Source organism: Echinops telfairi, unplaced genomic scaffold (assembly GCF_000313985.2).
Source record: "Echinops telfairi isolate 266 unplaced genomic scaffold, ASM31398v2 ScPeMD7_7468;HRSCAF=8506_0, whole genome shotgun sequence".
In the NCBI taxonomy this organism is placed as follows: Eukaryota; Metazoa; Chordata; class Mammalia; order Afrosoricida; family Tenrecidae; genus Echinops; species Echinops telfairi.
The window spans coordinates 3,279,903-3,294,694 of record NW_022111369.1 but is presented as its reverse complement, the minus strand read 5'-3'; the positions used below and the strand labels follow the sequence as shown (position 1 = coordinate 3,294,694).

General features: G+C 42.6%; 1 protein-coding gene across 1 annotated transcript in view; it reads left to right on the top strand.

Moving 5' to 3' along the window:
* Nucleotides 1-14,792, top strand: part of ALPK1 (alpha kinase 1) — an 88,450-nt gene that overhangs the window by 65,981 nt on the left and 7,677 nt on the right. The window contains exons 8-12 of the mRNA XM_013004866.2: nucleotides 423-527; nucleotides 1,344-3,462; nucleotides 5,809-5,962; nucleotides 8,839-9,001; nucleotides 10,664-10,850. Of these exons, the coding sequence (XP_012860320.1) occupies nucleotides 423-527; nucleotides 1,344-3,462; nucleotides 5,809-5,962; nucleotides 8,839-9,001; nucleotides 10,664-10,850 (2,728 nt within the window). The remainder of the gene's footprint in view (nucleotides 1-422; nucleotides 528-1,343; nucleotides 3,463-5,808; nucleotides 5,963-8,838; nucleotides 9,002-10,663; nucleotides 10,851-14,792) is intronic.

Below are 14,792 nucleotides of genomic sequence, written 5' to 3'. Positions count from 1 at the left end.
CTGGGGGGTTGAGTGTTAAAAGGGAGATGATGTCAAGGAGTCCATGTAGAAAAGGAACGGTTGGAAACTGATTGTAGTAGCAATTGTACAATTCTACTTGATGCAATTGAAATATGGAATGATATGTTATATGTTTCAAATCCCAACTAATGGAAGAAAGAAACCCTTATGGAACGGGGATGGGGGGTGGGCTGTTGTGTGTTTGTTGCGTGTAATGTGAGTGCTGGGGACAGGGCCTGTCAAAGCTCTGGTGGGGGTGTTGACCCATGGTTCCTTCTTGACATTTTGTTCTGACATGTGATAAGGGACAGGACCCCCATCAGAACCTTGAGAGAAAAGAAAACTAATTTCATAGTCTGTGTGTCTTCTGCTGATGAATAAGTACTTACCAGCATTCTGCTTTGCCTCTTGCTTGTTCGCAGGGCCTCCTGCAGGAGTTTGACCACCATTTGCTCTCGGCGGCCGAAGTCTGCAAGCTGGCAGCTGCCTTCACCCCTTATACACCCCTCTTTGTTCTCACCGCCATGGTAAAGAAGGGCAGCCCTGACGGTGCCTTTTCCCGAGCTCTCCGGCAGAGCCAGTGAGAGGGAATGGTTAGCTGTAGTAAATAGGCCTGGTGTCACGTGGTTGGCTTGGTGGTAAGGCTCCCTGTATGGAAAGCTTCTATTAGTCCAGGGGTAACTTCTTGGTGGGAACTATGAGATATAACCTTGCTGTGCTTCAGAGTAATGGCTCCTTAGCCTAACTGACCACCAGTCACCCAGGAAATATACATATTTCCTAGATGTCCTTTCAAAGTACATATTCCTAGATTCTCCCCAGAGAGTGAATGCAAATCTCTGGAATTGGTTTTCCCAACCATCTGTCACGTTAAGATACCTCTCCTGTTGTACTGATGCGCCCATTTGGAAAGCACCACTCTACAATGCTGACTGTTCATAAATGAGTGATGTGTTTATGCACAGCAGCCTGGTTTACACAGAGAAACATGCCATGACCATGTCTGGGTCCAGTGCATAGAACCTATGTGCACAAGACAAGAAACAGCAACACATTGATCATCTTTCATCAAAACATATCGGGGCTACAATAGGCCGGTAGTTCAAGGGAATGCCCTACCCTTCCTGCCAATCAATCACACCTATCCCCGCCCCTCCTCCTGATACATCAAAACCATCCGGTTCCTTAATTCAATCTTAAGTTGTGCATTTTCCCAACATTTCCATGGGGCGTTTGTATGCGTTCCTTTAGTGTGTCTATTGTCTGGCCTCTAGACAGGAAACTGGTTCTTCTGATTCACTTCCGGTGTCTGACTCCATTGTCTGAATTTGTATTTTCCTTAGACTATTCGTGGCACGTGCTTACTCTCCTACAGTAGCTCCAATGACTGCCCTCCGGAAATGAAAAGTGTGTATCTGCATGAAGCCAAGGAGGCCTTTGAAATTGGCCTCCTCACCAAGAGAGCTGATGAACTGGTTCCTGGGAAACAGGAGCTCCATACTTTTGTCAAAGCCGCCTTCTGTCTCACCACGGTGCACCAGCGGCTCCGGGGAGACACCGAGGCGGTCGCTGCAGCCCGTGGGCTGTGTGGGGAGGCTGTGGAAAAGTTGTACACATTCAGTACGTCATCGGAGGCTCAGGACCGAGCCGCCCTGTCTCGGGAAATCATGTCTGCTGTCACCCAGGTGAAGGATCATTTACAAGTTGAAGGCTTCCCAAATGTAGAGCACAGTTTAGAACAGAAGGGCAGGTCTTACATCCCAGAGGGCTTCATGAGCTCCTTGGGTAATGCCCTTTTGCGTGGGCAAGTGGATTTCCAGGAAATCCTGGAAGCCTATTCCCAGCACCATACTTCGGTCTGTGAGGTGTTTGAAGGCACTTGCGAAAGCAGCAAAAGCAAACCCAAAGGTAGAGGAGTCTGTGTCACGGCTCTGAAGACAGAAACCCAAAGCGCAGCCACTGTGAGCGCTGCTGATGAGAAACCACCCCGTCAACGAGGCAGAGGAATGTCTTCCTCCCCCGTGCGCAGGAACGGGCCGGAGAAACCGCTGCAGGCTACAGGATGGAAAAACTGGCTCCACTCTGATGCCTTTCGAGAGGCTGTGGATAAAGATGGGGAGATTGAGACGGAGCCACCAGGCTGCACCAACGGCGAGGCCGCTGTTTTGAACACGTCTCTGAATGACAGCCAGACTTCCAGTTCTTGGAGCAAGTTTTCAGGGCTCAGTTCTTCTGCAAGTTGGGAGGAAGCCGATTACGAGGCTGATCAGTCAGATGAAAAAGAAGCTAACAAAGAAGAGCTTGTGGACATGCAGTGTTCTACCGCCTGCTCTGAAGAGCCGGGAAACAAGGCGGGAAACTACGCTGTCACGTACTTGTCGTCAGAGAGTCCCCTTTCTCTGCGGGGGTGCCAGGCTGGCAATGTCGAATCTTCTCAAAGACAACTACCGGGGCCCATGCCCTTGACAACTGTCTCTCCTCCTAATGGAACAGGCGTGTTCTTGACCTCTGCTACAGAGCTATTAAAAGGTGGTCCAGGGGATACCCAGGACGTCAGAAATCTAGAAGCCAGACATGCTTCTGCTGCTCTCAGATTGGCATGTGGTTCCACGCCTTGGACATCCTGTGGTATTAACAGGCCTCAGAACATACCCACATGTTCATTAGTCCAGGTGGAAAACATCTTAGAAGAAAAGGCAGAAATTATCCACAGTGCTGAAGAGAGACATGGGGAAGAGGAGAAAGAAGAAATCAGTACCAGAGATACAGGACCCACATTTAAAAGTGGACCTTTCGGGGTTGGCAGAGAAGACAAGGCAGCAGAAAATCCAGAAGATGTGCCCCTCAACACTGCGAATGTCGTGGATGACTCCATGTCCACATGTAGCTCGTTCACGCCCTACTGGCCTGACCAAAATGATGACCTAGGAAATGGCGGTGGTGGCTCAGCCAAAGAGCAGCCCGTCCACCCTGATGCCCCCACAGTGGATTACAAGAGCCAACTGCTTGACCACCCGGGTGTTCACTCCACGAGTAGATGTGGTCCTCATAGGCTGAAAGCGATGAGGCCACCTCTTGGCCATGGGGCTGAGACTTCTAATTCCTCTGTCAATATTCCTTCCTCCATCCCTAACGAGGACTGCACTACCACAGAGGAAGGGAATCAACCTGGAAACATGCTCAACTTCAGCCAGAACTCCAGTTCATCCTTGGCATGGCGTTCTGGATCATCTGTGTTTTCCAGTGGTTCCTATGATGGGGAGAGCCCTTGGTCCTTCCTGAATTCCAGCGGAAGTTCGTTTGTTTCTTTGCCAGGAAAGACAAGGCAAGAGATCCTTGAAGCGCGTACCCTGGAGCCTGATGACTTTGCAAAACTCTTAGCAGGGGTGAAGCATGATTGGCTGTTTCAAAGGCTGGAGAATACAGGAGTGTTTAAGCCCAGTCAACTCCACCAAGCGCACAGTAAGTAACCCCTATCAATGTAACTGTGATGTGGACCACTTCAACCTCTTGAAAGGCCTAGGCTCCTATTATGCTTTGGGAGTATATAGAGGAATGTATACTCTCTATGGGGCTTCCTCACACTTTTTATGGTGAGTCCTAATGCTTGCAAAGACTAGAAAGTGGTTCAGGTTTAGCTCGTGTTATGAGAACCTGCGGTGAGGAGGTGGGAGGCCATGAAGAAACATGAATCTCAGTGGACTCAGGAAGAGCCCCCAATTGGGGTGGGAAGCAGCTTTGAATGGTCATTGCCAACCATCTCCACAGTCTATCTATATATATCATCTATCTATATCATCTATCTACACATACCATCTATACATATCTTCAACTCAGCATCTATCTTCTCTTTTGATACTCATTACCAATCAGCTGGCTTCACTATTTTTCCCCCTTCAAATTCTAGGGGGACAGGATTTTACCGAGTTAGATATCATTCTTCTGGTGGACAGAGATTTTCACGTCTGCTCACCTCAGAGAGTTCTTGTCAGTTGACGACTGGTCAGGTCCCAACTCCACTTGGATTGAGCAGCTACTTCATGCTTAAGGAACAGCCCAAGTTCACTTCCTAAGCCTGAGTTGGGGCAATCCCACAGTGTCTGATGTGTCTGATAACAACTTAGAATTGGCAAAGAAAAAAAGGGGCTGGGGGGAGGGAGGCTGGGAGGAATATTGAGGAACACTGTTAAGATACTGAATAATTATTTGAATAAGGAAAAATATCTACTGCAAAGTGCATTTCAGAAGAAACAAACTGCATGGTTTGCTAAACACTGGATGCTGAAGCAGTGGCTCCCAGTCCTGCCATCTCAGGAGAATCACTTCGGAAACTTTTAAAAACTTATGATATTCTCCTTCCCTGCTGCCCCAGTCAACCCCACACCTCCCCCTGGAGATTATAGTTTAATGGATATGGCATGTGGAATTGGACGCACTATTGTTTGAGTTCCCAGTAATTCCATAGGAAACCAAGGTGAAGCATTTCCTCTTCAAAGTATTCCAATATTTTAGCTTCCACCTTGGACCAGACTACAATGCAGATAGGTTATTACCAAAAGAAGGAAGTGTTTCAGTACATGGGCTTCCTTACTTACCATATAACACTAAAATCTCAGAATTGCATTATTAGAGTGATATCATTATTTTACAGTTGTGTCCATGTACCAAGTTTTGGGAGAAAGATCGCACTGGGGGCATCAAAAACTGCAGACACACAACAAGTTATACATTCGCTCCTTTCTTCTTCCCTCAAGTCACCCCTCCCGTGTGCCTGCAAGCAGCTCACCTTTCACTGCCATCGCCTTCCATTCCCTGATCGCATTCCCCTCCTGAGTCACCATCTCCCTTTCTTCTGCCCCCATCCTATGGGTCTGCCTTCTTTTAAGTAGTCTTCTCAATCTCTCATAACTCATGCATGAACACAAGCTCCACCCAGAAGGAGTTCATTTGATTTTAACATGGATACTACAATGTTGCATCCCCCTTGGGGATTCATGTTGATCTTTCCCGTCAAAGAAATGCTTTCTTGCTAGGACTGTTCCCCTTTTCTTGCAATAGAGGCCACCTTTACTTTTCCCCTTGTATGTTCTTCTTGCTCAGTGGTGTTTACATCATTGTGTAGTAATTGCAGTCCCTAAACTAATTCCCGGACTTCCTGACTAATGTTAGTCAATCATGGATGTCCAATGCATAGCCTAGGATCTCTGATGTGACCAGGACTTTTCAGGTTAAATTATTTTTATTGATTTCATAGATAATTGCTTCAACTACAGTGAAATTCATGAGGACCAGTGCTCAAAGGGGCTGCCTTATTCTTCCGGGTTTCAAATTTTCTACCTTTTATCGGGTTACCACTTGTATAGCTCTCATTATAGTGGTAAATATTTTACTTCTCTAACAAGTTTACTCCTTACAGGGCTTCTGGCTTTTGCAGATCTTACTGTACTTAGCATTCCTGGGTAATTATGAAATATGTGAGAGTGTATTACTTGTTCCAGGATGGTTTTTGAAGTATGACAGTTTTAAAAATCCTTTCATAGTCCATTACATTCAGACAGGAATCCTGGTCTTGACTACATCTTTGCCATCACAAACAAAGCGTTTTTGTAAATCGAAATCCCATTCTCCATGGCAACAAGGTAAACTTTTGCCTTTGATTGTACTTCATTAAATTTGTGTTCATGACTAGAAGACGCTAGAAGTGGGGAAAGTGCGTCGAGGAGCCAAGGACTTGGGATGGAAATGCTGTGAATCGTAGTCATAGTGTGCCTCCAAACTAAACCCATGCTCGTCATATTGTTTTTCTAGATGCTCTTCTGTTAAAATATTCCAAGAACTCTGAATTGTGGACAGCCCAGGAAACTGCTGTATATTTGGGGGACTACCTGAATGTTAAGAAGAAAGGAAAACAAAGAAGGGCTTTTTGGGTTCATTATCTTCATCAGGAAGAAATTCTGGGGAGGTATTGCTTAAAACTACCTATATCATTCATGTAAAACAAACTAATTTACACTTCTGCTAACAATTCATGAGTGGCTGAAATAGCTGAAAGCAGTGGCCAAAATATGTCTTCTGATTTCCTCTTCCTCCTTCTAATTAATTGATAAATTAATTAAACAGTTACCATGTGTTTAATTAATCCAGTTAATACATGGTTGATTATCTATTGTACTGGATCCTTTATGTACCTATTTTTAAATCCATCAAGGAAACATTATTCACCTGACTGTATAGATTTCTTTAATGTAGTTTCTCGCCATGTCAGAACAAAGATTCTTAAAGACTCTCACTAAAAAATGTGTACAATTTTTTAGTGAGACAATGAAAGTCACATTTTAAATAATTCAGTAAGCCTGCAAGAAGGGCAAGTAAAGCCCCTGAGTCCAGGGATGAAGCCTGTCTCAGGGTGCATGTGATTGCTGACGCTTTGGGACAGCCTCCAGAGAAGTTTGGTGTAGGGGACTGGGGAGAGAACCACTAGTGATAAAACTTACACATTAAATAGAAGGAGTTTGAAGACTCTCCACATAAAGTACTGACCCAAGAATCCTTAGAGAAAAAGTCATCTTGTAAAATCCTACTTCACTGTGGAGCTGGACGATTTTGTTTGGTCCTTTTTCTTGATGAAATCTCACAGGAACATTAGTGCCTCAAGTGATTCTTAATGAGCTTGAGGTATAATTTTGCAACGTGTATGTATTTTAAATGATATCAAGAGATTAAAATGTGCATTGCATTAGGTAAATCTGCTGCATAAGAATTCTTTAGAGTATTGAAAATCAAGGATGTTACTTTGAGGACTAACGTGAGCCTGACCCAAGCCATGTCTTTTTCAATGGCCTCATATGCCTGTGACAGTTGACATTCAGTAAGAAAGACTGAAGAAGAATCGATGCTGGCAAAGAATATTGAAAGTATCACAGGCTGCCAAAAAACAAAAAACAAAAACAAATCCGTCTGGGAAAAAGTACAGCCAGAATGCTTCTTAGAAGAAAGGATGGCCAGACTTCATCTCACATCCTTAGGACGTGTTGTCAGGAGAGACCAGTTCCTAGAGAAGGACATCATGCTTGGTAAAGCGGGCGAGCAGCGAAAGCGAGGAAGGCCCTCCGGGCGCTGGACTGCCACCGTGGCTGCAACAATGAGCTCGAGCACAGGAATAGTTGTGAACATGGCCCAGGCCCCAGCAGTGCGGTGAAGAGGGTCACCATGAATTGGAACCAACTTGCTGGCACCTAGCAATAACAACAACATTAGCCAGAACTTTTCATTTACAGTGGATGCTGTTGTCTACCCAAATTAAAACAACACTTTAAAGGGTCAATGAAGTTGAAGTACTCTTTAAACAGCAAACTTACATTGTAATTTGTAAATTTTTCTTCAAAAAGTTGTTGACAATGGAAAGCACATAAATGCATTTACTGTAAACTTTGCAAGACCAACCACTTCCTTATCATAAATAGCTTTGTTCAATAACACAAATGGCAACTGTACACATGGACTTGTCCAGATAGAATACACAGAAATCAAATGGACTATTATCTGTGTGAAGAAACGAAGGAGAAGCACATTGTCAGCAGTTAAAATGAGGCCAGGGGGTAACTATGGAACAGACCATCAGTTGCTCATATTCAAGTTCAGGTTGAAGTTGAAGAAAATTAAGACAAGTCCACAAGAGCCAAAATATGACCTTGAGTATATCCCATTTGAATTTTGAGAAAGTTAGGAAGAGCCTTAAGGAGATGGACTGACACATGGCTGCAACAATGAGCTCAAGCATCGGAACGTTTGTGGGAGGATATCAAGAGCATCATACATGACGAAAGTAAAAGGTCATTTAAAAAGTAAAGAGAAAAAGGTCAAAGTGGTCAGAAGAGACTGAAACTTGTTCTTCATTGTAGAAGAACTAAGGCAAATGGAAGAGATGTCGAATTCAAAGAGCTGGACAGAAAACGTCAAAGGACAGGTAGAGAAGACCAAGAAAAGACGTATAACGAAATGTTCAGAGATCTAGAGTTAGAAAACCAAATAAGGTAATACTGATTGGCGTAAAGTCAAAAAAGGTGTGTGTCAGGGTTGTATCCTCTCACCATATTTATTCAATCAATAGGCTGAGCAAATAACCAGAGAAGCTGGATTATATAAAGAAGAATGCGGCATTGGGATTGTAGGAAAGCTTATTAACAACCTGAGATAAGCAGATAGCACAACCTTGCTGGCTGAAAGTGAGGAAGGCTTGAAGCACTCGTCGATGAAAATCAAGCATTGCTGCACGGTGGGACAGAGATGAAGCTGTCTTGCTTCCATAAGATCCTGGATGCTGTATCTTTTGATAGCCGGGCACTGTTAGCTTTCTTCACCACATTTGCTTATGCGCCCATTTTGTCTTCATGACAGCACCTGGGACGACACCAAGCCTCATAGGGTTTTGCGGTGTCCACAGCAAAATTGTGGAGCACAGGCTAGCCCGTGACTGAGGTCTAGAGGGTCCATCCTCGAAGGCTCCCACAGCATTCACAAGGAAAGCTCCAAAGAAGCCAAGCTTTGGGTCAGCTTCGTCATCCTTGCTACACTCTGTCTTATGTGTCATCAAATCGATCTGTACTTTTAAAAAGAAAGGCTGATGTTTACCCTCAAAAAAGAAAAAAGAGTTAAAGCCCGGGAAATCTTATATTGGGTCAACTGCCTCAGAATCCACTGGAGAGCAGTGAGTCGAAGTCAGAAAAAGCACAACATGTGTCAAGCACTTGTGCATATCTCCTTTGACCTCCTCTCCCGCACTCTGCAGTGAGTGAAATGGCTTCTGCGTCTCTTCATGCGGCTTCTCTCCATTCACAGATACGTTGGGAAAGAGTATAAGGAGAAGAAGGAGCTCTGGCACCACTTCACTGACGTGGAGCGGCAGATGACTGCACAGCACTACGTGACAGAATTTAATAAGAGACTCTATGAACAAAAGATTCCAACACAGATATTCTATATTCCATCTACAATACTCCTGGTAAGTTGCAGAAAAGCAAGGGGCCGGTGAAACAGGCCTGCACATATGAATTAGGTTAGACTCACCAAACGCACTGCCATCGAGTCAATGCTGACTCACAGCAACCCCTGTGAGTGTTGGAGACAGTAAAAAAAGCCCAGTCTTCTCCCTTGGAGCTGGTGGTGGTTTCAAACCACTGACCATGAGGACCACAGCCCAACAAGTAACCACTATAATATTGGTGCTCCTTGCGCATTAGGGTAGATTTCTATTACCCACCTGTTCACCTCCACTTCATTCTGCTGAAGCCCATAAACTCAGTTACCAGTCTCCTCTGCTTTATCTGCTTCAGCTACTTAGAGATGCAAGAAATATGACACCCTCCCACCTTGAAAGAACGCACCTGTGCGGATCTTCCCTTAAATATCAATCCAACCTGGTATGTGATCGCACTTGGTCAAATTAACATATTTACTATACTTTCCTCTTGCATTGTCTCCGTGCCTTCTCAGAAAATACTGTAAAGATCATATATAATATAAATTATCCCCACAAAAAGATGCATCAATCCCATTTTACATGTGTTAGTCCCTGTCTCTTGTAACCAAGAGACTACTAAGCCTTTAGTTAAAAATTTTAGTGTGAAAAATTACTACCATTTTACATTCAAATAATTCTAATTGTTAGGAAGTTATTTGGTTTGATTCACAGTTCTAATTTCTCTCTATGGATTACAGCTCTGCCTTCTGGGACCATTGAGATTAATCGCTTTTCCCCAAGATAGTGCTTTAAATATATGTTTTCTCTCTTTTGAATTAAAAGTGCTCTGCTCTCCCAAGTATTAGCTAATTTATGCATACATGGTTAAACACAATAAAGTCAATAAACATGGATCAGAGCTATATTAGACCTATATTTTATTATTCATAATTATAATAATAGTGATCATCAGTTTTGCACCTATGTCAAAATTTATTCAATGGCAAGGGGTTGTGTTGTTGCTTTGCTTTATTTGTGTTTTTTTATGTGTAGCATTGCATTATGCCAGGCATTTTATAAACATCAACTCTAACTTTTTAAACAAATGGCCCAAATGCTTGAGCTGGAATTCTAACCCAGGGTCCAGTGTGTGATCTAGATGCATTCGCTGGCAAGCCAGGATGCAGGTAACCTAAAGTCCCAATATTTAAATGAGCCTGTTAAGAAAAGAATGGTAGTAATTTTAGGTTGTAGCATATACCAAGAACGTCATGCTTGGTAAAGTAGACCAGCAGTAAAAAGAGGAAGACTGTCCAGGAGAGAGATTGACACAGTGGCTGCGACAGTGGACTACCACGTGACAACTGTGAGGATGATGGAGGCCTGGGCAGTGTTTTATTCAGTCGTACATAGGACAGCTCTGAGTCAGAACTGACTCAATGTTACCTAACAGGAACATCATGTACCATACACAATAGAAGCACTTGATATGTATTTCTCAGACAATCCACTAACAATCCTTTGGAGTAGCTCTTATTTAGCCCTATTAGAGATGAGGAAACTGAAATTTAAGTTCAATAACCGTGCTCCCAAGTGGCAAAGCCTAGGTGCAAACCAAAAGCTACTTAACTACATAGCCCAAGGCCTTTACTCTAATGTTCTACTTGCTCCCCATTTCTGTTTTCTGTTTCTTTTGTTTTTCAGATTTTAGAGGACAAGACAATAAGGGGATGTATCAGTGTGGAACCGTATATGCTGGGAGAATTTGTAAAATTATCGAATAACACGAGAGTGGTGAAGACAGAATATGAAGCCACTGAGTATGGGTTGGCTTATGGCCATTTTACTTATGAGTTTTCCAAACATAGAGATGTGGTGGTTGATTTGCAAGGTATGTGGAAAACGGGAATCATTTTTTTTCAATTTTAATATGTAGGTGTGAGCTTGAGAACTAGTTGTGCCAGCCATTATTGAATACACGGTCCCAGTTTTTATTTAAGTCATTCACTTTCACTATCTGTAGCACTTGATGCTGAAGAAAATGTCTAAATCTTCTATAAGAGCTAAGGCTACTGCTGTCCAGTCGATTTTGATTCACAACCACCCTAGAATCCTGTGGCTGTAAACATTTCTGGGAGCAGATAGTCTCGTCTTTCTCCTGAAGAGCACCTGGTGGGTTTGAAACACTGGCTTTGGCGTTAGCAGCCCAATGTCAAGGGTCTAAGAGGTATCACATTATCACCAAGAGGATCTGATTCACATTCTGTTTGGCTTAGTTACACACACACACACACACACACACACACACACAATGCATAACATCCCCTACGCCATGTTCGATTAGAACTGAGTGATAAAGATTTTTCATGATTGCCTTTTTTGATGTGTGATGAATTGCTAGCCCTTTCTCTTCCCCAACTCTTTATTCTTATTCCAAGTGTCGTGGTGGCTTTCATAATCACAGTCATTATGGAATCGAAAGTTATGTGTATTGCAATCTGACTTTGTAGCATATTGATGAATGCTCTTCTTTTGTTTCTAATGTGGCATTTCATTGAACAGAATTTTTATGAACCAATAATCTACATTGGTGTGGTTAAGCGCCATCAAGTCAGTTCCAATTCAAAGCAACCCTAGGCAAAACTGGGAACACTCCTGGATCCTGCGCCCTCCTCACACTTGTGCTTCTGTTGGAGCGCATTGTTGCACCACTGTGTCCATCCATCTTTTCCCCTGACCCTCTCCTTTCCCAAGCATGATGACCTTCACCAGGGAATGATCTCTCCTAATAACATGTCCAAAATACGTGAGGTGAAGTCTCTCCATCATTGCCTCTAAGGAGCATTCTTCTAAGACATATTTGTTTACTCTTCTGATCATCCGTGGTCCTTTCTACGTGCTTTGCCAACATCAGAACTCAAATGCGTCAACTCTTCTGCAGTCTTCCTTATTCAATGGCCAGCTTTCATAGGCATAGGAAGCAATCACTAATGCCATGGCTTGGGTCAGGGGCACGTTAGTCCACAAATTACATTCTTGCTTTCCAACACTTGAAAATGGCTTGGTGCATCAGATTCATCCAATGTAATATGTAGTTTGATTTCTTAACTGCTGATTCCATGAAAATCGGTTGTGGATCCAAGCAAGATATAATCTTTGACAACGGCAGTAGTTTCTCCCTTCATCATGATACTACCTATTGCTACAGTTGTAAAGATTATGGTTTTCTTTATATTGGCTTCAAATCTCAAGGTTACTGTCCTTGATCTTCATCAGAGAGAGAGCAAGGTTATGTCATATGCATATCATAGGTTGTTAATAAGCCTTTCTACAATCCTGATGCTGTACTTTTCTTCAAATAGTTCCATTTCTGAGATTATATGCTCAGCATACAGATTATGTGTGGTAAGAAGAGAGAACCCTGATGCACACCTTTCTTGATTTGAAACCATGCAATATTCCATTATTCTGTTCACATATCTGCCACTTGATCCATGTACAGGTTTCACAAGAGCACAATGTAGTGTGGGATTCCCAATCTTCTCAAGACTATCCATAATTTGGATAGCCAAATTCCTTTGCACAGTCAATAAAAGACAAGTGAACACCTTCCTGGTATTCTCTGCTTTCTGCCAAGATCCACCTGGCAGCAACAATAATATCGCTTGTTCCACATCCTCTTCTGAATTTCGCCTGATTTTCTGACCACTCCTTGTGAATATACTGTTGCAACCATTGTTGAGTGATCTTCAGCAAAATTTTACTTGCATTTGATAACAATAATATTGTTCTATAATTTTCTCACTCTGTTGGGACAATTTTCTTTGGAAGGGTACAAGAAAGAATTTCTTCCAGTTAGTTGATCAGATAACTGTTGTCTTCCAAATTTCCTGGAATAAGTACTTCCAGTGCTTCATCAGCTTGTTGAAACATTTCCATTGGTATTTTACTAGTTCCTAGAGCCTTGTTTTTAATTAATGCCTTCAATGCAGCTTGGAATTCTTCCTTCAGTACCAGTGATTCTTGGTCATAGGCCGCTAGCTCTTGAAATGGTTGAATGTTGATGAATTGTTTCTGATACAGTGGCTCTGTGTATTCTTTTCATCTTCTTTTGATGTTTCCTGCATTGTTCAATATTTTGCCCATAAAATCTTTCAATATTCTAAAGTGAGGCTTAAATTTTTCTCCAATTCTTTTAGGTTAAGATGTGCTGAGTGTTTTCTTCCCTTTTGGGTTGTTAATATGCCTCCCTACAGGCCTAATGCTAGATTCTCCTTCATATAGTCCAGCTACTCAGATTATCTGATCACAGTACAGGTTGAACCAATGTGGTGAGAGGACCGCCAGATAAACGCTTTTCCTGATTATAAGCCACGCAGTGGTCCCTTGTTCTGTTCAAATGGTTGTACAGGTTCTCCGTGAGCACAAGGAAATATTCTGGAATTCTAATCCTTCTCAATGTTATCCATAGTTTGTTATGATCCCCAGAGAAGAATGCCTTTGAACAGTCCATGAAATACAGGTGAATATCTTTCTGTTTTCTACTTGGATAGCCCCAAAACATTGAAAGATATTACAGACCTTGAAATCGCAGCAGAACACTGTCAGATATAGTGCCAGAAGACGAGCCCCTCGGATCGAAAAGCTCTCAAAATACGACTGAGAAAGAACTGCGTTATCATGATAGAGTTGACCATAATGACATGGATGGAGTAAAGCCTTTGGGACCTTAATTGCTAATGGAGCATGACTCAAATGAGGAAAAATGTATAGTAATATATGATCGAGAGCCAGTGGTACTGAAGGAAGAAGTTCAAGCTTCCCTGAAGGTAGTTAGTAAAAAGCAACGCACCTGAAACTGGTGGAACACTGATTAAAGTGCTTCAGCAAGCTGATGAAGCACTGGAAGCACCCACTCTCCAGAACCAAGAAATTTGGAAGACAGTTATTTGGCCAACTGATTGGAAGAGGTCCGTATTTGTACCCATTTCAAAGAAGAATGAGCACATTATAGAACAATATCACTGATATCACCACATGCATGTACAATTTTACTGAAGATCATTCAACATTGGTTGCAGTAATATATTCACAAAGAACTGTTAGAGTTTCCGCCAAATTCAGAAGAGGATGTAGAACAAGCCTTATCATTGCGGCTGTCAGATGATGGATCTTGGCTGAAAGAGGAGGATTTCAGAAAGATGTTTACCTGTGTTTAACTGACTATGCAAAGACATTCAACTGTGTGAACCATACAACCTATAGATAGCCTTCAGAAGAGTGGAGATTATAGAACACTTCATTGTGTTCATGTGGAACCTGTATATGCATCAAGAGACAGTTGTGGGAACAGAATAAGGTAGTACTGCACAGTTTACAATTTTTTAAAGGTGGGAATCAGGGTTTTATCCTCTCGCCATACTTTTTCAATTGTATTCTGAGCATGTCATCTGAGAAGCTGCACTATATGAAGTAGAATGCTGCATCAGGATTTTAGGAAGGTTTATACTGCATCGGGATTTTAGGGAGGTTTATTAATAAATTTGCTTTCTAAAAATGAAGAGGACTTGAAACACTTGCTGATGAAGAGTAGGGATGCCAGCCTTCAATACAGATTACAACTCAATGTGAAGAACATAAAACTCCTCCCAACTGAGCCAATCATCATGATGAACAGAGCAAAGACTGAAGTTGTCAAGAATGTCATCTTGCTGGGATCCACAATCTGTGCTCATGGAAGCAGCAGTCAAGAGATGAAATGACACATTGCATTGAGGAAATCTGCTGCACAAAACCTCTATAAAAAATTGAAAAGCGTGTGGCAGAGCAATGG